Source organism: Galeopterus variegatus, unplaced genomic scaffold, assembly GCF_000696425.1.
Source record: "Galeopterus variegatus unplaced genomic scaffold, G_variegatus-3.0.2 Scaffold11080, whole genome shotgun sequence".
NCBI lineage: Eukaryota > Metazoa > Chordata > Mammalia > Dermoptera > Cynocephalidae > Galeopterus > Galeopterus variegatus.
Genome location: NW_007737191.1, coordinates 6,722 through 31,392, shown reverse-complemented (window position 1 = coordinate 31,392; position 24,671 = coordinate 6,722). Strand labels below are relative to the sequence as shown.

At 51.8% G+C, this 24,671-nt stretch overlaps 1 protein-coding gene across 1 annotated transcript in view; it reads right to left on the bottom strand.

Moving 5' to 3' along the window:
* Nucleotides 1-10: 10 nt before the first annotated feature.
* Nucleotides 11-24,671, bottom strand: part of SH2B3 (SH2B adaptor protein 3) — a 25,028-nt gene continuing 367 nt past the window's right edge. Inside the window, exons 2-8 of the mRNA XM_008594576.1 lie at nt 24,332-24,665; nt 4,614-4,715; nt 4,437-4,528; nt 4,263-4,357; nt 3,943-4,157; nt 3,672-3,843; nt 11-3,499 (exon numbers count right to left, since the gene is read on the bottom strand). Coding sequence (XP_008592798.1) covers nt 3,204-3,499; nt 3,672-3,843; nt 3,943-4,157; nt 4,263-4,357; nt 4,437-4,528; nt 4,614-4,715; nt 24,332-24,665 — 1,306 coding nt within the window. The 3' untranslated portion in view covers nt 11-3,203. The remainder of the gene's footprint in view (nt 3,500-3,671; nt 3,844-3,942; nt 4,158-4,262; nt 4,358-4,436; nt 4,529-4,613; nt 4,716-24,331; nt 24,666-24,671) is intronic.

Sequence of the window (24,671 nt, the reverse complement as noted above, 5' to 3'; positions counted from 1 at the left end):
TGGCAACAAATCAAGATTCTGAAAACTCTTTAATTCACATATAGCAATTTGTACATTATAGCAAAACTTGTATTATTCAAGAATAAGTTACTTGTACAGTACATAAACAATACATAAAAATTTGCCAAATAACTTCTGCCTATAATGATACAAGATGAATCTACTTGTGTTATCATATGTGCTGCTTATTCCAACCAAACACTGGATGTCAGATGTGTCCTTGTTAAGAGGCAGTGGATAAAATATACTATCAAGCTCCTCTGGTCTGTGGGAGATGTTAGAGCTAACGTGGCATTTGCAATAAAAGACTTAGCCCTGAAGAAAAAGCATGAAGGAATCTCAGGCAACCCTCGGAAAAGTGCAAGGCCTTTGAAAAAAATCATTTAAGAAACTTATGTAAAAAATAGTGTTTTCTGGCCCAAGATTTTAATGATTGCTATTCTTTTTTCCTACATGGTCCAGAAATGATCAAAGGCAGAAGATTTATACCAGATAAAGCCATATGGACTGCTGGTCTAAAATTCAAGGCAGGTTAGTTGACTTAATTCTTTGGTGCTGGTGACTGTTTGTAAAAGTTCAATGAAGTTAGATGAAAGAAGTGATGGTGCTGGGAGCTGACAAGCTATACTTGTGATCTGCAATCAGAGCTCACTGGAGGGATCCTGGCGCTTACTGTCTAGTTTGGTGCTCAGAGCCTTGGCTCTCAGTGGAAGTTGCTGGCTTGGGCTCACGTGGCCAGTGCTGGTCACATCAGGACGGGAAGGAGGGTGGTTGAATGTACTATGCCCGTGGTGGGCTAGCAGCAGGGTGCCTGCCCCACATTGCTGTCCACACCTGTGAGGGCCTCAAGCCCAGGCACCAACTGCTCCACTTCCTCCGACTGGACCTGTTCTAGCAGAAAGAAAAAGCACTGGCTTAGTGTCCCTTCTTCCCAGGGCCATGACGGGGATTTTTGTCAGGATGTATGTGAGTTGTCCTGGTAACTTGGATGTGTTTTGAAAGGAAGCAGTCTGGAGGTAGGTGACTTCCAGTTCTGTCACAGAATCTTAGCTTGTTCTTTGTAGCCAGTAGGTGAGAGCTGCTGAGTTTGCTGTACCTGGTGTGCCTCTTTGCACTACCTGAGATGTATGTTGAGAGGCTGCTAAGAGATGAGTGCCACTGGCTGGAGAGAGGGAATTTACTATCTACCCGGCCCTTCTCCTGTATAGAGGGGAGAAAAATCTGGACCAGTGATTCATCAGCCTTGACTTTCTATGATGAGCTTCCTCTTTTAAAAAAGAAACCCAGAGGGATGGCCGGTTAGTGTGCGGTGTTGTAACACCAAGGTCAAGGGTTCGGATCCCTGTACCAGCCAGCTTCCAAAAGAAAACAAAACAGAACAAGAATATTGTTTACTTCTTTGTTTCACACATCTTAGCATTCATTTTCTAGAGGAACCTGCTTTACTCAGAAAATAGACAGGTGTCCTTAAAAACGGACCACACATCGGGATCAGTGTTGGATCTGCTTTGCCATGAAAAAACTCAGGTGTGCTGGTTTTAAAAGTGGTATAGAGGTGGTTCCTCCCCCCAAAAAAAGCCAGAAAATTCTAGAAATGGAAGTCTAACCTCTTGGGAGTACAGAGAATAATAACTAAATGGAGCAGACCAAACCCTCCCCCCAGGTAAGCAGGCAATATTGTAGGTCGTGGTTTCATTTTAGCTTCCAATTGGTGTATCTGTAAATGTTAAATTATGCTAAACTCCTAGTTTCCTAGAAGCCACTGTGGTGAGCCTAATAGCTGTACTGAATGGCTCTGCTGGCACCCAGGAGCAGCTGACTCCTCTGTCACTGCCCCCCTTGTTTCTGAGCCTCCACACCAAGTTTCTGGGAGGAGCCAGCCCCCCCAGTGAATTGTCTCACTTGTGAAAGACAAGTATAGATGGAGATTTGACTTCAGGACCGCCCTGGATGGTAGACATTGTGTGTGCCCGTGTGTGCATGGACACACATTCTTCATCAAATGAAGCAGTAACCAGCCAGAACAGAACACTGATTGTGGGCTATTAAAAGACTTTCTCATTAGCTATGGCACCAGATTCCTAGCTTCCATTTTGGCTCAAAAAGGAGCCTAAAACCCACTTGTGGGCTAATTTAATAAGCCTTTGGATGCTTGGGGGGCTCGGAGCTAGCCCTGTTGGTGAAGGGTTTACTAGAAGAGGCCCAGGATCCCTTCTCTTTTTGCTTGTCTCTCCCCCAACCTGTTAATTTAACTCCTGCTATAAAGCTGCTCTAAACCAGAATCCAGTTTTTTATTCATAAGGCACCAGGGTAGAACTGTTCCTTGCCACCCTCTTATCTCAGTAATTGCCTGAATTTCCCTGAAAGGGTGACATGCTTCACTTCTCTACATTTAGGAAGGACGGTGGCTACTCAGCAGCTGGTGACTGTCCTGAGGGTGCAAAAGACAAGGAAGGAAGCCAGGCATGCTGGCTTAGGCCGTGAACTAGTCAAGTAGGGTTTGCATAGCTGTCTCTGACTACAAAATCCCATGGGTATTTGTTGAAACAGTGCAATGAAATAAGCAATGGGTTAGTTTTGAAACCTGAATCCTTTGAAAAATTAATCTGAGGTAAAATGTTTAAAATCATTTTTGACCTTTAGCTCGTCTCTCTGACAGAGCTTTTGTCCTAAAGCTGAGAGTAGAAGCAGGATTAGGTGTGATTATCTGTGGCATAGATACGGTGGGCCTGCCAGGTGGACTGAAGCTACAATGGGAAAACCATATGAGAATCCAGGGCTTATTAGTGTTTTGGGCTTCCTGATGGTGGACCTCCCTTGCCCCCCCCCCCAGTAGAAAATCTGTCATCAGTTGTGACAATGTCAGTGAAAAAGAGAACAAGTTTCCACTGCCAGCTCTGGCCCTCACCCCACCTCCTCCTCAAAGTGACGGGGACCTGTCTTAGCGACCCAGGGCAAGAGCTATTGGCATCTGTGAACAAGAACTACATCTGTAAACAATAAAGAGAAAGCTAGGTGATGGATGGAACTTACAGGAGGCCCTTTAACAGGCCTAACAGAAGGGTCACATCCAAACTGGAACGAGCAGGTAACAGTGTCCCTTAAATCTCTCTCTGGAAGGAAGGAAAGAAAGATCATTACATTCATGAGTTCACATCTCTGTGCTCCTTGGGGCATCTGTTGAGGCTTGTCTTCACTGCCAGTCAGAGAGGTGTGTACTGATTGTCTATGGCCCGCAGGTGGCTCCGGGATGATGAGTCCATTTCATAGTCCGAGTCCCGGGCTCGATTCACAGGCTCAGGCTCCAGGTGCCGTAAGCTGTTGGCCAGTTCCTCGGGTGAAGGCACCAGATGGAAGATCTGCTCTGGGGGTGAAGATCGGCCTGGGAGACTCTCTGGGCTGAGCCCCCGGGGACAGCCAGAAGAGCTAAGATGAGGAAGGTTCAGCTCTGAATCCCAGCAAGGGAGGGAGAAAGGGAACAAGACAGTGTTGCAGGAACCTGGGATAAGCGACCAAGAGAGAGAGATCACACTGTCAGTCTGGACAGAAAGTGCTGACAAGACACAGCATAAAATCTCTATACTCCTTGGCCTACAGCAAGCTTTTACCCTCTCTCTACCTGGTTTCCTTGTGCCAGCCACCCCCTTTAGCAAAAGGCATCAGGTTCACACCTGGTGGCTGGGAGATGACGACCACATAGCTGGAGAGCCGAACATCACAGGCAGCGCCGCATTCGAGCGGTATAGGCGAGCGCTGGAAGTGGTGGAGCATGTCCACGACAGAGGGAAAGTGGAGGTGCTGCACTCGGCACTGGCCCCGCTCTGTCAGCGACAGGCGCAGGTGCTGCAGGAAGAGACAAGGACAGCGGGCTCAGACTGTCTCCCAAGGGCCCCAAGCTCCAGAGAGGGAAGGGTAGCACACCCCCACCCACCCTGCCCATACCTTGGCTATGCCCTGGAAGTTAAATGTGAGCACATACTCCCCACGCCGCGTCTCACTCTGCCGCACCAGAAACACGCCGTGAGCATCAGGGCCCTGCAGCTGAACCAGCTGAGCTGCCTTGACTCTGGAGATGGGGCCATGGAACCAGGGGTAGCAGGACAGGAAGTGATCCGTTTTCTGGCAGGCAGGGTCCAGCAACCCCCCAGGAGAAGCCCCTGGTAGAGAAGATGGGTGATGGTGACCTCTTGGTGGGTGCCTTATGTCCTCGGCTGAAGCTGGGTTCCAACATACCCAGAGGACAACAGCCAGGCCCTGCTCACCTTGGTTCAGGGAATCGGTACTGCCCCTTGGGGAGCTGGACGTGCTGGGCTCCAAGGCTGAAGGAATGTGCATCTCTGCATCTGTGCTCTCCAGCCTGCTGGAGAAGAGGCTGGGTTACAGAGCTGTGTAGGTCAGGGGTAGCGGTAAAGGCTGTGCCAGGGGTGGGGCCTCACCCTCGGCCTGTGCACTCCCGGAGCTCAGCCATCCATGAGTTCAGCTGCTGCTCATCTCCAACCTCAAAGATGATGTCTGTCCGGTCCTTTACCTGGCAGAGAGGAAAGGAACCAGTTGTGTGGGTCTGAGGAGTGTGTGTATGTAGTACCCCAGGTGTGAAAAGTCCTGTCACTTACCTTCAGCACGAAGGTGTAGAGGTTGTCAGGCATCTCCAGACGTGTGCATCGCCGGACCTCCTGGATGCTGGAGCAGGCTGCTTGTAGCTTAGGCTTTGAGCTCTAGGAGACCAAGAGGGGCACTCAAGGAATGTCCCTGATGGCTCTTCCCCCACTTAGGCCTCTGAGTTTGTCCCCAAGAGCCCTGCTTGCAGAGTGAGTGTTCATGCTGCTGCTGAGCAGGCATGTTGAGCCGAGTGAGGCCCCAGAATGCTCTTCACCTGCAGCCTCTTAAGCACCATCCACACTGAGGTCCCAAGAAACCCCTCCTGGCTGAGGGCCAACCCTCCCAGAGCGCCCCCCTCCCCCCTGGCCTGGACCTGTGGACATCCCAGGAATCTTCAACATGTTTTCCTGCTGACAACTCTTCTCACTGGTGGAGCAGAGAGCTCTCTGGTCAGCTAGGTGACGTGGCCGCTGACTCCCTCATCACACCAAACTCAAAGGGGCAAAGCCTAGCATGGCTGGCCCAAGTTACAGCCAGCCATAAAGCCACATAAAACTTCAGCCCCCAAATCTCCCAAGACTTCCAACATACAGGGCTGCAGAGTGAGTAGGAAATGGCTACCTACCCCTTTGCCAGCAGGAGCACCTCTTCTAGATCCTGACTCAACCCAGCTGGGCACTCTATAACCCAGGAGCCAGCTTCTGGGTGGGAGTTTTCTTAGAAGGGGGGTCGCCCCTTCCCTGATCTCCTTTCCTCTACTTCCTCTTGTGATAAGACTGATATGATGGCTGCTTCCCATAAAGGCCAAAAGAAGATAAAGGGGGAAGGGGAGGATCCAGAGATCAGGTGGGGAATGGACAAAGATGGGCTCCCTCCCTCCCCCAAGGCCAGGAGACAGCCAGGGTGCTCCTGGCCTACACCACAGCCACTAACAAGCCTGCTCAGTTGGGGGTGGGGGGTGTGGAAACAAGGCAGGCCCAGAGGCATGTTCCTGGCACCAGTGGCTTCAGGGGATCCGACCTCCACCTCAGCCCAAAAAGGTACATCTTGGACACGGGTTGCCCTTCCAAAAGGGAGTGCAAGAGTGGATCCCCAGAAATTTATGCTTAACCTTAATTTGGACACTAGGGTATCAGGCACCTCTGATAGCAGGATTGTGATCCACTGGCCTGGCCAAAGTTGGGCCCTTTCCAGTCTGGGCCCACCCACAGCAGGCTGGAGGAGAGTAACAAGCCACTTAAGAACCACTACTAACGTTTACCACGGTTTACTGCATCATTTCACTAATGTCAGAAGAGGAAAGGAGGCTGGAAGGGGCCACACCAACTAATAGATCCTAGCCCCAAGGGACCAGCACAAGTCAAGGTGCTTTCACTCCCTGCTCCCAAAGGTCTTGCAGCCAGGATAGGATGGGGTAGAGTGGGCCTCACACGATGACCACACTAGTACTGGACATGCTGGAGTGCATGGGGTGTGGGACCTCTGCTCTTTAGGCTGTTTGCACAGTCAGCCAGCCAGCCCTCAAAGCCTCCATTTCCTGTCTACAAAATGGGTAAGGTACAAATAACTACTTCCTTCTCCTGCTTTTCCAGTTGGCCCTGCCTGCCCCTCAACCTCCCTGTTGGCTCTCAGCCTTCAAGAGCACTGGGAGGAAGTAGGCCAGGCCAGGAGGGGAACAGGCCTGGTCTCCCTTTCAGTTCCGCTCTGGGCCCAGTCCCCAGTGTGAGCGCAGAGATTAACCAGCAAAGCCGCTGGTTTCACTCTGACTGTGAGGCCCTCCGTGCCAGCTCCACCCCCAGCAGCTGAGGAACTGCTGAGCAGGCAGCCAGTGGTGAAAAGAGGATTCCCCCTCCTCACCCATAGGCAGCCCTGGCTGCCGCCTTCCTGCTAGCTGAGCATGGGTCAGGAGTTCTCCCAGCTCCCCCAGGAGCCCTGTGCATGTGAGTGCCACCCCAGTACCTGCATTGGTCTTGCCCAGAGCCATGATCTGAACTCCACCTGCCATGGATCAGAGCCAGTATGTCAACTGCTGTGCTGCCTGACAGTGGGGGTATCCTTGGGCCTATCCTTGAGGGGCCATGCCACAGGCTCTGCCCAGGTTGGTGGGGCTAGTGAGGGCATGGGGGCAGGATAACCCAGCTGTGGCAATAGCCCCAGCCTGTATGGCCCAGAGCAGGACTCAGGAGCACTGGCTCTGTGTGGAAGGACCAGCCAATGCCTGTCTGGGTGAGCTGCGTGGTAGGAGAGATGTGACAGGAGCAGAGCCCAAACCCTGGGGCTGTGTCAGCAGCTGCAGGAACACTTGGGGGGCTTCAGGTTCCTCCTTTTTTACATGTCCTCTATTCCACCTGCCTCAAAGATCAAGCCAGGCCAGCAAGTAGCTGCTGCTGGGCCTACCTTAGAGTCATATTGGGATTGGGTGATCAAAATGGCCAAACCATTTCAGGTATTTGTGGTACGAGCAGTAGAATGTCACCCACCACATCCTGCAGCGTTCACTTCTGAGGAGCAAGTCTTCTCAGCTCCCAGTATCCAAATAGCTGGTTTCTTCTGTTATGGCCACTGAGACTCCAGTGGGAATTATCCACTTCTTTCTTTGGCTGCTAGGAAGCTTGAAGTCAAAGATGCACAGGGCTGACCAGTTAGCTCCCTGTACCAGCCAGCCACCAAGAAAGATACAAGCCAGCTCTGACCCTGTCACAACAGAAGTGCTTGCATTTCTACAGCTAACTTTATCCCAGACTTTATAGTTCTCAGTCTAGGTTTTAGGATTTAGTCCTGACCCTGCCAATAACTGTACAACCCTGGACAAGGGGCCCAGCCCTTCTCCATGCCATGTTTGTCAGCTGCAAGGCAGAGCTCTCTTTTCACAGGGTTGGTGTGGTGATGGGGAGCTAGTGCAAGTGAAAGGACTGACTGATAAACAGCTGTTGTTAAATTTCCAGGCTGCTGGGTGAAGCCTGCTTGGGTCCACTACAGTACTAACAGCACTACAGATCTACAGCTTCCCCTCTGACTAGCCCAGGCGCTGGACACAGCCCCTACTTTCTCCCAACCTTATAGACCCATTGCCCCCTTTCTGTAACATGCCCCTTTCCCATCCTGCAATGAAATGCACACATAATGTAACCTACCTACCTTCCCTAACTATGATAAAGGGAAAATAAAAGAATGTAATTTATACAAAAATAAAACGTATTTCAATGTGACTACACAGACAACACAATGAACTACTTGGGTACTTCTGAGTTTGCTTTGAAAAGACCAAGACCATGAGGGAGCCAGAGGGCAGAGTGACTCCTGCAAGGAAAACTAGTCTGTTTAGTGGACATGAAAACTGGGCAGAAAGTTGCTTTTGCACTAGACAGCTGAGTTCTAGCTCTAGGTTTGTCATCTTGTCCCTCTGGAGAGACATTTAAAAGGAGGGCTATACATTTAGTTATGCCTCAACCCAGGGGTGTGTGTGGGCCTCCCTGGATCCTGCTGACCCATCCCCCTTCCTTCTACCTTGGGCTTTGGGCCTCAAGCCCAGCTGGAGGGAATGAGAGTGACGAGCTGGAACCAGATCTTCCACATCTCTAGACCTTGCTTTCCCACCTGCTGCTACGTGGAAACTATCCAACCTGCTGCCACTTCTTGTGTTAAGGGACAGAGGCCTACCAGGACCTGCCCTGGCACAAGCATGTGCTCAGGCCACCATAGTCCTTCCAGAGTTTTCAAGATACTGGGCTGCACCCCACTCTGCTGTGTCCTCACAACTTTGAGTGGGATCTGTCACCACCCATTCCCTCAAGCACCTGCAGGGAGACTGGCCACGCCCTCACGGAGCTTCCATACTCAGAAGGGCTGAGAAAGGAGGGTGGGAGTGGCAATGAGAGGCCACGCAGAGACCTCGTGGTCTGATCCCAGCTGCATGGAGAGCAGAGCCAAGGGTCTTTGGGCATAGGGATGGAGCCACAAAAGCCCGAGGTGGGCAGCACAAGGAGATTGATGGGACTTGTCTTCCACAGTAAGACATGGGGAAGGAGCATACTGTGAGGCTGTCACACAGTAGGTCCCAGAAGTCACCATGGGGCCTCGAGGCTGTAGGGGTCAGCTGGGACCCAGACTAAGGTGGAGATGTGGAAGTGTTAGCTGGACATGCAGGTGTGGAGTTGATAACACTTCGGGCAGAGGCGGGCCTGCTGGTTGGTTGTTCCCAGCAAGGGACAACCTCCTCCTTGTAGGGAACACCATCTACTTCACAACCAAGCAGCAAAGGGCTTAGCATGGAAGACCCCATGGTAAGTAAGGGCAAGCAAGGCCCTCGTGATGGCTTTATTCCACCACTCCACCCCACCCAGCCACCAAAGTCTTGGCAGTGATAACTTCAAGTAGAGACCTCCTGTCCCCTGGAATCCCCCAGGCCACAGCAGCCCCTTAGCAGTCTTGTCTCCCCCAGGGCTTTTGCAAACAGCAGCAGTGGGACAGGAAGTTGGACATGACCCCACAGTCACTTAATACCCTTGAGATCTTGGACATGGTGCTAACAGGAGCCTCAGTTTCCTTTCAGTAACATGGAGACAGTAAGCAGGTCCTGTTGACCTCCTAGGAGGATAGGAATGATAGGATATGGTCTTGGATGAGGGCCTGAGAAGACTCAGAGCAAATTTCAGATCCCTGTCATGGATGGCTGATGTCCCCACTCCAGCCCAGAGCCTGGAATGGAAGCTGTCTGGATGAATAATTGCATAAGCATTGTTATGTATAATACTTAATCCAGCCTTAGGTTAGCATCAAAAAGCCAACCCCCACGAAAAAAAGAAAATGCCCTGCTTTGTTCCAAAAAATTTTCTTCAGGGCTGGCCCCTGGCTCGCTCAGGAGAGTGCCGTATAATACTTAATCCAGCCTTAGGTTAGCATCAAAAAGCCAACCCCCACGAAAAAAAGAAAATGCCCTGCTTTGTTCCAAAAAATTTTCTTCAGGGCTGGCCCCTGGCTCACTCAGGAGAGTGCCGTGCTGATAACACCAAGGCCATGGGTTCGGATCCCATATAGGGATGGCTGGTTTGCTCACTGGCTGAGCGTAGTGCTGACAACACCAAGCCAACGGTCAAGATCCTCTACTAGTCATCTTTTAAAAAAACTTTTTTTTTTTTCTTCAGGTTATAGGAATGCTGAGATAGAGAGCTGGAAGGGAGTTAACTGTTAAAACACAGACCAGAGTCCCATTTACACAAATTTGTCTCTAAGCTTCCTGGCAGCCAGTGCAAAGAGGGGTTCTCCAAGAAAGTACATTCATTTGTGCATGGAGAATGACACTGCACAGTAGTCCGTTAAAGGCTCTGAGAAGTTCTGCAGTAAAGAAACCTGTTAAACCCACGCATTCCCCAGACTCTGGCCTTTTTCACAGACCCCATTGCCATCTCAAGTGTAAGGAAGCCCCTCATCTTACAAACTCTCCCTAAACATGGTTCCTTTTCAGCCATTCTCAGGTGGGTAGCATCAAGAGTGAGCCCTGGAGGTGAAAGCTACCCTGCATCCTGCTCAGAAACCCCTCAGGTCTGCATATACACTTTGCAGCAACCTCTCCACCCCAAATCAGGCAGTCGTGGACTTGATCCCAACTCTATCAAAGGGGGACTCACCTCTTCCAGCCTCAGTATCCGCTTTTGTAAAGTAGGATAACAATGCCACTACCCTCCCAAGAGAATCTGGCAATAAGATGCATACAAAGGAGCTCCCCGGGAGGGTATGGAAAGATACCAGAGAGTGGCACCAGCAGGGAGGAACACTAGGTCTTAGGGAGACTTGGGAACAGGAAGGCCTCCATCCTCCTTTTCCATCTTTGGGTCTTGGCCGGGTGCAGAGTAAGTGGCTATGTTTGCTGAATACTCTTGGAACTGGAGAAGGTGGAGGGAAAGGCATTGGAGGCTAAGAGAATAGCAAGAGCCAACACCCAGAGGCCAGAAAAGCACGAATTGAATCCATAAGATGGCAGGGGGTTAGCTGTGTGTAGAAATGATGCCAGCAGACCCCTTCACACACCCTATAATGAACATCTACTGTGTCAGGCATTGCAGCTGGGGCTACCCACCAGTAGACTCCAGAATGTGGAATTCACAGGCCAGCAACGTTTCAAAATTTCCCAAGAGGAAGTCACAAAAATGAGCATCACATCATTGATGAAAGGACACAGTGGGACCAAGCAAGTAGGAAAGCCATCAGAGTAAAGACAATCCTCATATAAAGTAAAGTTAGATATATGAGGGAGGAAACTCTCACCCCCCTGCTCTGGGCCATCTCTGTGAGGAACAGTGCGTGGGGCCCTCACAAAGGAGGACACTGAAGCTCAGAGAGCTTTGCAAGGGGGTTCACAGTGCCCGCTGGCAGTGGAGCCTCTGGAAGTGGGCCTGGGACCTGCGTTTTAATATGAGTCCCGCTGGATCTGAAACCCACTGGCATCTGAGAGGTCAAGAGTGCTGGGCAGGGAACTGGGGATCATCCTCTCTTCCTGCTTCCTTCCCCAAGCACCAGGGAGCCACAGAGGACTTGAGGAGGGGAGGGTGTGGCCTCTTCCACAACCGCAGGATGGTGGATGTTGGGGTAAAAGGCTCAGAGGCCAGGCAGCCTGGACACCAGTCCCAGGCAGCTTCTGGGGCAGAGGATGTGCTCACAGGGGTGAGGAGGCAGGCCAGAAAATGGTGACACCTAAACCCCAAGAGGTGGGCAGCATCAGAATGAACTGCCATTAGCCTGCCAGACACTCCCAGATATGTCCAGAATTAGCTTCTTCCCACCCCCAAGATGCAGCCCCAGTCCACTCCTTCCTTTGCTCAAAACTCTCCTGTCGCTGCACCTCAGTGAGAGACCTTGTCACCTCGCCAAGCTCATCTCATCTCCCTCATTCTGATCCAGCCACACTGGACTCCACTGTAGGCATGCTCAGGGCCATTGCACCTGCTGTTCCCTTTGTCCTAAAGGCAGTTCCCCATATTCACAAATCTGGCCCTTTCTCAGATTTAGGTTTCAACTCAAGTATCACCTCCTCAGGGACGCCCTCCCTGACCATGGTACCTAAATACAGTCACCATCACATAACCCCCTTCACTTCTGTCACTGCATTCATCAACCTGTGAAATGCTCTTGTTCATTCCTTGACTGCAGGGTTCTGTGGGGACTTGGTTTTGCTCTCACAGCATCCTCAGCACCAGGCCCAATGCCCAGTAGGATGTAGGTTCTCAAATTTATTTCTTCATCATGGGCCTTCTGTTTCTGTTTGTCAAAAGGGCTGTGACTGTCCTCTTCCCAGCGCCAGAGCCCAGGACACCTGGCCACCATCCAGCCCACACACTATCCCCCACCGCCAGGCCCTGCAGGTGTGATGCCCTGTTTGATCCAAACTGCATGTCTCAGCAGAGAAAACTTCCCCTCCTCCAGGGAGCCTTCCCTGACCACCAAGTCATGGTTAGTGTGATTCCTATACCTCTCCCTCAGCATGGAGCTTATCAGGCCAGGCCATAATTTCCTGATGATGCAGCTGCCTCCAACATCTGACTGAGTTCCTTTCAGAGTTGGGGCGGGGCACCAAGCCTTGTTCCCAGCTGGGGCCCAGCACTGGGTTGGGCCCAGAGGAGATACTTAGAAGGTTTGCCGGATGGATGGATGGATGGATGAATGGATGAGTACTTGGGTGGGGGCCTGGGACCCCAGGCCTCAAATGTCTGGGGAGCAGAGGGATATGTGGGGGTGTGGTGAGTTATCTCGCCCTCTTGTTCCCAAGCTTCTTCTGGGGCAAACTGAGGGCAAGAGCCAGTTCCAGAGGCTGAACAAATGCTAGAACTGCAGGCATGAGGTCATGTCCTTGCTCTGCCCCCAACCCTCACCCTCACCCTCACAGGCCCTTCAAATGCTGATTCAGCCACTTTTTTTGCTGTGTGACCCTGAGCAAGTTACTTCATCTCTCTGTGGTTTCGTTTCCTCTTCTGTAAAATGGGGATGGTAATAGAACCTGCTCCCAAGACTTCTGCAAGTGAATCTGCCTGCTGCCCTGGGTATCCAGTGGGTCTGAGGCTAAAGGGGTCTTCCAGACTCACCCAGTTCACTATGGGCCAGATCTCCCCCTTGGTCTGCCCCATTGCCACACGTTCCTTCTTCCCATGGGAACAGGAAAGGGATAGAAGCATCCAGAAAAGCCACATGGGTCAAGTCAGCTTTCCCCCTTTCTTGGCGAGAGCCCCCCAATGCCAGAAACAGAGCCCTCACCAGCCAGGGCAGAGACAGACGTGGTGAGTGGGACATCACCAAATACAGCCACCCTGCTCATAGTCACCATGAGGTCTCCCTCCTCCAGGCAGGGGGCACCGCAGTCCATACCCCAACTGACTGAGTATGGGGGTGGGCAGCGGGGTGTACGCTACTACGGGACTTTCCCCTTTCTCAAGTGGGGATGGGTAGTGTGGGGGTGGTAACTAGTCAGAGATGCTGGGACCAGGGCACATGGAAGCGGGGGCAGACAGAGGTTAGACAAGCCTCACTCTCAGAGTGTCAGACATAAGGGTCCCCCGCATGTGTCAGAAAAACAGTGACACAGGCACAAAGCCTCCTCTCAGAGAGACAGAGACCACCCTCCCTCCCCATACACACAATCACAGTGACAGAGACACAAAGCCCCTCTCTGTTACTGGAGCAGCCTCCCTCCAAGAGACAGACACCTCCACAGAAAGAGGGAGGCAGATCCCGCAACAGGCCCCACAGAGCCAGTCTGGGGTCCCCAAGATGTTGGTGGGGCATGTGGCTGCCCCCAGCAGCTGTGAGGACAGGCATAGCCTCTGCTTAGTGTCTGCCCTGGACATGCCACAAGGGAATCGAGGGCACCCTCCCCCGCTGACATTGCCTCCCACAGGTGAGCAGGAAGTCCAGACCCCAGTGGCCCACTTGGGGAGTGTCATCTGGAATGGGGCCTTGCAGGGGGAAGGGAATGGGGGGAGGGGAGCCAGAGCCCCACTAGGCAGGACACACCCTGACCCCTCCCAGACTTTCTCCCTCCACTCCTTCATCAACCTGTGCCCTCTGCACAGCCACCAGTCCTGGCCAGACCACTGGCTCCCTCACGCCAAATAAGAACAAGCAACGGTTGGGCCAGCCCGGTGGCGCACTGCTACAGTGCGCTGCTTGGGAAGCGCGGCGGCGCTCCTGCCGAGGGTTCGGATCCCACATACAGACCGGCCGCTCACTGGCTGAGCGAGGAGCGGGGGCAGCACCGAGGGTTGCGATCCGTTGCCGGGCACGAAAAAAAAAAAAAAAGACAAAAAGAACAAGCAACGGTCAAGACCCTGGAGTTAGCAAATGTCACGACTGCACACAGCCAGCTTCATTCAGTTCTCTCCTGTCCCTGGCTGGCCTGGGACACTCTTGAGGTTGGAGTGGCATCTCTGGGCAGTGCTTGGCACAGTACGTGGCAGGGGCCTGGCCGAACCCCACTCCAGGCCTGGTTCCAGTCTGCCTCCCCCGTCACCCGCTGCAAACCAGCTGCCATCGCCCATGCTTTGAGCGATCACATCCTGCTCTCCGCCATCTCCACAGGAATCCTTCCTGCCCACACCAGGGCTGGCCAGGGCAGGCCCAGTGCCCTAGCCTTGTCCACACCTTTACCAGACTATGCCTCTCTCTCAATGCTGCTCCTGGCCACCGAGGTCTCATGGACCCCCAGCAAGTACTGGGCAGAGAGGCAAGGCAGGGCTCCGCAAAGCCCTCCAGACCCCTCCCCAGCACCAGAGGGTATGCTCTGGGTATCTCCAAAATCACCACCGAGGATGGGTGTCCTGGGGCCCCAGTGCTGAGCCTGGGTGGAGCAAGCACTGGCAGGGCCAGGGTCCCAGGGCTGGCTAGCCCCCCCAGCAGCGCCCACTGCCACCTGAGCCAGGACCAGCTGGGGGAAACCCCGGGTCCAGCACCTGCTCTGTGCAGGGTGAGGGTGAAAAAAGCTGTGGTTAAGAAACAACAAATAATCTCTGTCATCAGCCTTGGGTGGGGGAGTGCACCCGAGGGGAAGGGGACTCGTCACCACCAAGATCCCCAAAAGCCCCGGATAGATGGTAGCCACTGCCTGCCTTCGAAGAATGATGATTCAGAATAAGAGGTGAAAGCGAGAGCCTTGGCCTGGAGGGGCTGCGGGGAGGAGAAGCAGGCTCTGAGACAGCCAAGCAGAGCCTTGGCCCCAACCAGGTACCCGCTCTAGCCTCCACACAGCACCTGGAATCTCATGTCCTTCCAGCCCTGTCTGGCACAAAATGTCGTTACTATTATCTTTAACTCGTGTATACTAAGCACTTACTATGTGCTAGGCCTTGACACACAGCATCTCACTGACATCACAAAACAACAGGAAATCACACCAGCCACAAAGAATAAAAGCCAGCTGGATTAGATAATTAAAAGTGAAAAGAGAAACCAAGACAGAACTGGAATAAAATCTAAGTAATCATTTATCTGATCCAAGGGTTGGGAAGGCCTTTCTAAGCAGGAAAAGCAAAGAATAAAACCATAAAGTAGGGCTGGACAATTAGCTCAGTTGGTTAGAGTGTGGGGTTGTAATACCAAGGTCAAGGGTTCAGATCCCCATATTGGCCAGCCACCAAAACAAACAAACAAAAGGGAAAAGATCACTGGATTTTACTGCCTGAAACTCGAAAACCTCCATAGGCCACGAAACTCAGGAACAAAATTGAAAAGTCCAATGGGAAACTCAGGAAATATTTGGAAAATGTGACAGTGCTAATATCCGTTTGCAAATCAACACACACAAAAAACAGCACTTGCAAGTCAACAAGAAAAGGCAGACAGTGCAAGAGAAGAGCATGCAAAGTAAATGGATGGCCTCATTATAGTCAGAAAATATATATATGACCAAGAAACATAAGAGAAACAGGCAAAATGCGTAGGGGCAAAAGTAGATTAGTGGCTGCCAGGGGCTAGGAGATTTGGGACTGGCTGCTAATGGGGATTCTTTCTAGGGTGACGGAAATGTTCTGGAATTAGATAGTGGTGATGGTTGCACGATCTATAAATATGCTAAAAAATACAATGAATTGTATACTTTAAACAAGTGAATTTTATAGTATACGAATTATATCTCAATTTTTTAGAAAAAGAGAAATGGGCAGTCACACTCATAATCAAGAAAACACAAAATAATCACTTTGCACCCAGAAGTTGAAAAGGTTTTTAATGAGAAGGTAAATGGGTGTAATCTTCAGAAAGGCTACTTGGAAAGGATATATCAAAAGCATTAGAAATGGCTAACAAGCAAAGGAAAAGATGTCACATCATTCACCATCAGGGATATGCAAATCAAAACCACAATGAAATACCAATTCATACCCACTAGGATGTCTAGAATCAAGAAGTCAGATAATAAGCATTGGCAAGGATGTGGAGAAATTGGAATCCTCCTACATTGCTGGTGGAAATATAAAACTGTGCAGCTGCTTTGGAAAACAGTTTGGCAGTTCCTCACAATGTTAAGCACAGTATCACCCTACAACTCAGGAATTCCACTCCCAGGTATATAACCAAGAGAAATGAAAATATGTCATATTATACGTGAATGTTTACAGCAGCATTATTCATAATAGCCCCAAAGTAGAAACAACCTAGTGTCCATCAACTGATGAACAGATAAACAAATGTGGTAAATCTTTACAATGGAATATTGTTTGGCCATAAAAAGGAACAAAATTCTGATGCACACTACAACATAGAAGAACCTTGAAAACATGCTACATGGAAGAAACCAGACACAAGACAGCATACTGTATGATCCATTTATATGAAAAGAACCAAATCAGCTAATCTATAGAGACATAAAGTAGAGTAGTGGTTGCCAGGGGCTGGTGGAGGGAGGAATGGGGAGTGACTGCTCAGGGGTACAAAATTTCCTTTTGAGAGGATGAAAATGTCCTAAAATTAGATTATGGTGATGGTTGCACAACTCCGTAAATATACTAAAAATCAATGAATCGTACACTTTGAACAAGTGAATTTTATGGTATGTGAATTATATCTCAATAAAGCTTTGAGAGTGTGCGCACGCATTAGAAGCATTCATACAGCCCTAACCCAGCACTCCCCTCTAGGAATTCAGCCTAAGGAAATAATCAGAGATGGGCACCAAGATTTATGTGCAAGATGCTCGTCACAGGGTTATTTATACTGGCAAAAAAGTTAGAAATGGCTGAAACGGGTCTCTATAATACAGAGGACTAGATAAATCTATCACAGCCTACCTGTGTAAATGGATTACTGTGCAGGCAGTATTAAAAAAAGGATATTCTTGAAAAATATTTAAGAATACATGGGCCGGCCCGGTGGCGCACTGGAGAGTGCGCCGCTTGGGAGCGCGATGGCGTTCCCGCCGAGGGTTCAGATCCCATGTGGAGACCGGTTCCCGCTCACTGGCTGAGCGCAGTGTGGGCGCAACACCAAGGGTTGCGATCCCGTTGCCGGTCCCCGGTACGGGTGCGACACCGAGGGTTGCGATCCCGTTACCGGTCAGTAAAAAAGACAAAAAGGAAAAAAAAAAAAAGAATACAGAAAAATGTTCAAGACAGGTGAAAAAAAAAGATAACAAAATAGTATGAGGAATGTCAGGCCCACAGGGACTGGAGTTTCTGTCCCAGAGCTCCAACCTGTGCCTCTGACATCCAAACAAGGGTGAGGCATGCTGCAGGGCTCCAGAGAGAACTGCGAGAGGGATGATGAACGAATACCCAAGGAATCACAATTTGGGGTTGACAGGGAGTTAGTTAAAGAAAGACAAGGAAAAAAGATTATAAAGACATCTAGCAAAATGGAAATGTCACTCTGGAGAGTGGGATTGTGGGTGGTTTCTCAGTTATATTTTTTACTTTCTGCCATGAGCCTTAATTGAAAAAACAAAACTAAGAACATCAGGAACTTAGACATGAAGGCCCTCGGCAAGTTAGAGACAGTTTCCTAGATTACACAAAGCTTCTAGATGAAACAAAGCAGGGCCCCCAGTTCCAGACAGTTCCCTAAAGAGAAGTTTCTCTCTTCTCTCCCTTCTCTGCCACTGTGGATTTCAAACACCCCCAGCCACTTTTTTTGCTGTACTTGAGGCCCGCGGTGAGGCACCTGTGCATGTAATGCAGGGACCCCCTGGTAGTAGCCAGGGAGGATGCAGAGCCTGGGTGGTCCACGTAAGTGTCACCCACTGGCTCCTGAGGCCAAGCAGTCAGCGGGGTCCATGGCCACCTCCCCAGCCCAGAGGGGCGATAGGAAAATGGGGTGTGGAACCCCACAAAGGGAAGTGAGGCGGCCCCTCCTGCCATGGAGGAGGAAGCCCCCCCGCGAGGGCCAGCACTGAGAATACAGAGACCTCTTCTTGTGCATTTGGTTTCCTTTTCCATTCACCGCGGGGTGGGTGGGGGATTTCCAGAAGCGCCTGCCTTGCCTGCTGGGGCGTCAGCTGCTGTCCAGTCCTGGATGCTGCCCGTCCTGGGGAGGGCGCCTGGGGACACACCTCTGGGATCCGGCAGCTTCCTTCACAGGAAGTCCCTTCTTCAGCCCTTCAGGGTGGGAGCACATTGTGCCAGGCCCTCCCTGAGCCTGCTTTTGGCTTTAAACAACCCAGCAAGGCAAGTACTGGAATCCCATTTTCCACAGTAATTAACAGGCTCAGAGAGGCCGAGTTCTTAGCCCAGAGCTACACAGCAAGGACACAAAAGCCAAGATCTGAACCCAAACCTGTCCTTCTGCCCTTCTCTGGTGCCCACCCCTCTGTCCCTGGACACTGACCCCAGTCACCAAGCCCATAGCCCAAACTCCCTGATGGTCTCATCCCAATACCCAGTCCCCGCAAACAAACAAGCAAACAAAAATGCAGGACCAGGGCTGGCTGGTTAGCTCAGTTGGTTAGAGTGTGGTGTTAAAACACCAACGTCAAGGGTTTGGATCCCTGTACCAGCCAGCCGCAAAAAAAAAATAAATAAATAACAAATTTTTTAAAATGCAAGACCAAACTTCCAAGAAGCTGGCAACAGCAAACAGGACCCATGGAGCAGGAGGGGCAAACAGCCCAGAGGCACCGAATGGGTGATAATAAAATTACTATCGTTAACCACCCTCGCCTTGCTGGATTCGAGGCACTTTCTAGTCTGCAGTTTCATAGAATTTGAGCTCAAAGGAAGCACACTGATACCATCTGCCCGCGGTTTCAGCGTGGTCGGGGGTTTCTTCCAAGCAGCAAAGCACTTTTTCAAAAACGATTTTACATGGAACTCCTATAAGGGAACAGATGGAGCGGCTCCATGTGTGGTTGGGGGTTCTATGGGAGCCCTGCCCCCCCTTCGATCTTCCCCCCACCAGTCCCAGAAGGCCCAGATCAAGCCCCTTGGTTGCCCACTCCCCAGCTGAGACAGGGGTGGGGACCCACCCAGGTCACACAGCAGCCCAGGACAGAGTGAGGATGGGCCCCCCATCCTCACCATGGGAGAGGTGGGATTGGGGAGCCACTGGCCTCTTAAACCTCTGTCCCCTGGGACATCTGGGCTCTGCCTGTGCCATGAAGATCCACCTGCTGAAAGAGGAGGTGGATGTTTTCTTCACCTGTTTTGAGGTTGAAACACAAACCACTAGTCCCTGGTGCCCCCTGGTCTTGGCAGGCCCATACGGGACTCCATTCCTGGCTCTCTCACCTCCCAGCTGTGGCCGTGTGCTGTCTACCTCTCTGGGCCTAGTTTCCTCATCTGTGAGATGGCTTCATAACTGACCCCACCTCCGAGGATTTGTGGTGAGGATTCCATGAGATGTGTCACATGCAGTGCCTGTCACATCAAAAACAATAAAAACTACAATGACCATGACCACAGTAGCTGAGCTCTGCTGAGCACTGGTTGTGCTGGGCATGGCTCCAGGCCCTTCATGGCTCAGTTCATCCTGAGGTGGGTGCCATTATGTGGCTATTTTTACTTGAGGAAACTGAGGCACAGAGAGGGCAAGGTGCCTTGCCCAACGTCACACAGCTCAGCAGGGGCAGAGCAGGACTGGAAGCCAGGCCCATCAGAACTCAAGGCGCTACCCCTCCTGCCCGGCTGCTTCCTGCCAGCCTGTCCTCTTCCTCCTCACACTCCTGCCTCAAGAGGAAACCGCCAGGCCTCCGGCGGATGTCCCTTTCTTTCTGTTTCCTCTTCCCACACACGAGGCACGGGTGGTGGAGGTGGCTCCCTGCATCCCCTGCCCAGGCTCTGGGCCTCACCCAGTCTCCTTTGGCCTCTCTGAGCCTCAGTGTCCCCATCTGTAAAGTAGGTGCAATGACAGAGCCTGCCTTGAAAAATCCCAGCAAGCACTGAACAGACTAATACGATGGAAGCCCTCACATGCCCACTTGTCTCCCGGGCCCTTATGGCACCTGCCACAGGCCCAGCCTCACAGTCACGTTCACATCCAGAGACAGCTGCCCAGCCTGTGACTCTGCCTCCTCCAGATCAGACCCCAGGCATGGACAGGGGAGCTGAGGAGGCCCAAGGCCTGGGTGGCCTCTGGTCAGGAACCCTGTCCCCTGGACCATCTCCCCTGCTGGACTCAATGCTCTGGGGGGGACGGGCGCTAGGGACAGAGGGGCCCAAGTCTGCCCCTCACCCACCCAGTCAGTGCTTACTGTATGCATTGCCTCCCCCATATGACCACAACCCTACGGGCAGGAACTATGACCATCCCCATGTCACAGATGAGAACACTGAGTCCCAGCAAGGCCAAGTCACTTTCCCAAGGACATCCAGCTCAGAAGGAGCGGAGTGGGTGGCTCTGAACCCTGTCTGTCCAAATGGACCCCCAAGGCCCAGCCGCCCCCAACCAGACCACTTCCTCCTGGGAGTACTTGAGGCCCGTGGTGCAGGTGGAGGCTGAAGGCTGTGGGCTAAGTCCTCCCGAGGTGCCCCCTGCCTCCTTCCTCTACCTAGTCTTCAGGCTGGGCGTCAGAGGCCACAGATGGGGCATGCTGGACCCCCAGTCCTGTGTGCCAGGTGAGGGGGGCACCAGCCAGCCCCCTCTGGTTATCCCCATCTGTGAAATGGTGGCACTCGACAAAATGGCCACAGGAGACTTTCCTGGTCTGAGAGCCCAAAACAGATGTCCCCACCCAATTAGCACCCCTGGTTAAACACCACCACCACTAATAGTTAACAGTTAAGTCCTTCGGAGGGCTTCCTAGGCACCAGGTATAGCCCAGCTGCCCAGGTTCCAATCCCCTTGGCCACTCATGAGCTGTGTGACCTTGGGCAGGTTACCTAACCTCTCTCTACCTTAGTCTCCCCATATATGAAATGGGTGTAATCATAGAAGCTACCCTCCCAGGGCTGCTGAGATTAAATGAGGCCAGGCCAGTAAAGTGCCTGATAGGTAACGAATACTTGATAAATGCTGGCTGAAAAGGCATTTTTCAACAGTGGCTGGACCTCCATCATAACCCCCACTGTACAGATGAGAGAAACTGAGGCTCAGCCCCCAGAACCGACAGGGCTACCAGGGCTTCCAGACCATCTCGGCCAGCTCAGGCCTGGGCATGGAAACTGAGGCCCAGAAGATAGGTTATGCTCCACTGGAAATAGGCCCCCCAACTCCTGGCGAAGGCCCAGGACCCAAGGCCAGCCACCCCTGGCCCTGTAACTGCTTCTGTGGTCTATCCCCTGCCTTTGCTGGCCACCCCCAATGGAGACAACCCCCACCCTCCTCCCAAGGGCCAGTGCTTAGTGGGAGGGGAGTTGCTCCACCTCCTGCCCACCTGCAGGGACGTCACCGAAACCAGAGAAAGCTGTGACTCTTCTACCCCTCTCCTGATCTTAGGAAACAGCCACAGATGCCTCCTCTAACCTCCCTCCAACCCCCCACAGCAGGCTGTGGCCTCCCCTTACACACCTCCAGTAACAGGGAGCTCCCTCCCACCGCAGCCCTCACAAGGACCCCTGAAGTGGCCACTGCTGTCACCCTACCTGACAGATGAGCAGACTGACGCTCCGAGTAGGAAAGTTACAGGCCCAGGGTCATACAGCTGGCCGGAGGCAGAGCTGGGACCCAATTCCAGGTGAGGCTGACCCATGAGCCTCTGGCCACCTGGCCTCAGACTTCTGGGTGGCATTTGCTTGGCTGAGGCCCAAGTGAAATCCTGGCAGCTGTGCTCTCTCAGCTCTTGTCCTCCAGGCCTCTTTCTGTTCTGGGCAGCAGGGCCTTCTCCAGGCTGGCGCTGGGACTGCGTCTGTTCCCTCCCTGATGGGCACCCTTTAAGCAACAGAGCTAAGGTGTGAATGCAGAATTCAAGCCCTTCACCACCACCCCCAGTTGTCAGGCCCTCCTCTTCCTTTTGTTTAAAGCTTCTCACAGCCAACTCCAGGGTCAGAAGTCAAGGCCGACCACCTGGCAGGCACACTCAAGACTTGTGTTCTAAGCATCCTCGGCCCAGAGACTAGACGCTTTGAATCACTGAGGGAAACACTCAGGAACAGCTCCTAGACAGGTCCAAACACAACTGGAAGCTGTGGGAAGCTGTAGGACCTGAGGCCTGCTCCACTGTGCCAGAAACTCTGTGGAAGGCCAGAGCCCGGCTGACCCACTGATCGAAGGGGCTGGGAGAGGCCCCACCAGGGCTGCTTGCTTTTTGGAAGACACCGTAGGCCCCACAGCAACCACCAAGGCTATGACAGAGCCCCAGCCAGCCTGAGCCAAGGGTCAAGTACACACCCACCAGAGTGACTGAGAGGAAAGCCTCTCAGCACCAAGTGCTGGTGACAATGCGGAACCACAGGACGCCTCACACGCTGCTGGTGGGGGCACAAAAGGGTGCAGCCACTTAGGGAAAAGTTTGGCAGTTTCTTACAGAGTTAAACATGCACTTACTGTATGCCCTAGCAATCCCACTCCAGGAACCTATCCAAGAAAAATGAAAGCATATGCCCATGCAAAGCCCTGTATGCAAATTTCATAACAGCATTATTCGTAAAAGTCCCAGAGTAGAAACAATCCAAATATTCATCAACGGGTGACAGGATAAACCAATTGTGGGACATTGTACAATGGAACAGCATTCAGCAATAAAAAGAAATGCACTTCTGATGCATGCAAGAACATGATGAATCTCTAAAATGCCATCCCGGGCAAAGGGCTGGCCAGTTAGCTCAATTGGTTATAACACCACGGTCAAGGGTTTGGATCCCCATACTGGCCAGCCTCCAAAAAAAACTAACAAAACATTATGCTGGGCGAAAGGAACCAGACATAAAAGGTGACATACAGTGTGATTCCATTTACACGGCATTCGAGAACAGAGAAATCTAACCTGTGGAGATAGGAGTAGGTGTGCGTGTGTGGGGGGGTAGTGACATGGGGGAGGCATAAGGGAGTCTGTTGGGGTGTTGTGTCCCTTGGGTGTACACACACGGAAACACCCATCAAGCTTCAAATGCACTTTACACACTTCAGTGTGTGCATGTTACACAGCCATGAAGTTTAACCTCCCACCCCCAACTGCCAAACTGGGACCCCTCAGTTATCCTCCCACAGACCCCATTGCTTTTCCTCTAGAACACAATTTGTAGTTTGTAATTACATGTTCATTTGTGAGTTTATTCCTTCAACAGCCCCCACTAGAATGCCAGCTCCCCCAGTACCCAGCATATGCCTGGCACACAGTTGGTGCTTAATAAATATCTGTCAAATGAATGAACAAATAACTCTTGGTCTCCTCTGCTTTGACCGTGAGCCCCTCAGAGCTGGGATCACATGTTTTGCTCAGGCTACATAGCAAGGCCCTAGCACATAAGAGGACCACAAAGAAGAGAAAGGAATTAAATGAAAGCCACACAGTCCTGTCAACTCGATACACCTAAGTCAAAGCTGGAGATCATCAGGTGTGTGGAACACAGTGACCCTTCAGCTTTAACTGCACGGTAGGAATTAACGTGGTTGCAAAGGAAAAGGACGAATTTTTTTTAACTTGAAAGAAAATAAGACAACAAAGCATGGGAGGTGCAAAGAAATTCTACAACGGTCTTGAACCCTATAGAAATAAAACACCATTTGTCGCAGTCAGTCTGGGTCAGGGTTTTCAAAGACCTTGGACCAACCTGCCACTAGCCCACATTACATCCAAATGTGAATCAAAGAGGTGTCCCTGGACGTTCTACAAAATCCTTGACTGGTACTACTCAAAAGTGTCAAGGCCATCAAAAACAGGGAGTCAAAAACTGTCACAGCCAAAAGGACCTAAGGAGACATAACAACTGAATCTAATGTGGTATCCTGGGAACAAGAAATGGGTATTGGAGAAAAACTAACAAAATCCAAAGCAACTGTGGAGTTTAGTTAAAAGTAATGTACCAGTGCTGTTTCCTTAGGCATGACAAACGTAGAAAATGATGTAAGATGTTAACATTAGGTAAAGCTGAGTGCGGTGTATAAGTGAACTAAATCTAAAATGACTCTAAAATTAAAAGTTCATAGCTCAGTCGGTAAGAGTTCAGTGTTGTGACACCAAGGCCAAGGGTTCAGATCCCCGTACTGGCTAGCCACCAAAAAATAACTAAGTTAATAAAATCAAAAGTTCATTTTTAAAAAGGCATGCTTTCTACTGGGCAGTCTGCAACCACCTGCTGGAAAACCGTCACCGTCCCCCCCCCACCTCCGCGCTCTCAGCACGGTCAATGGCGCTGGCGCAGTGCGCAACCCGCGCAGCAGTGCTTACCTTGGGCGGGTCGAAGAGCTCCAGCACGCGCTCGGAGCCGACATCGGGGCCTGTGCCTCGGCGTAGCGCTAGCCTCCCGCGCTGCCAGCGCGCCCCGCTGTCCATGGAAGCCTCGTCGGCCAGGCTGTACCGCAGCGCCGCCTCCTTGAGGGCCTCAGGTGGCGGCTCCCGGGCCAGGCTCCAGGGCAGGAGCTTCCTGGCCAGGCCGGGCCTTGCTGGGGCGTCGCCCGCCTCCGCAGGGGCACCGGGGGCGGGGGCCGCGGGCAGCTCCCCAGCTGAGCGGCGGCGGAAGATGTGGCGGAGGCTGCGGCGAAAGGGTTGGAAGGCGCAGGGGCCGGGG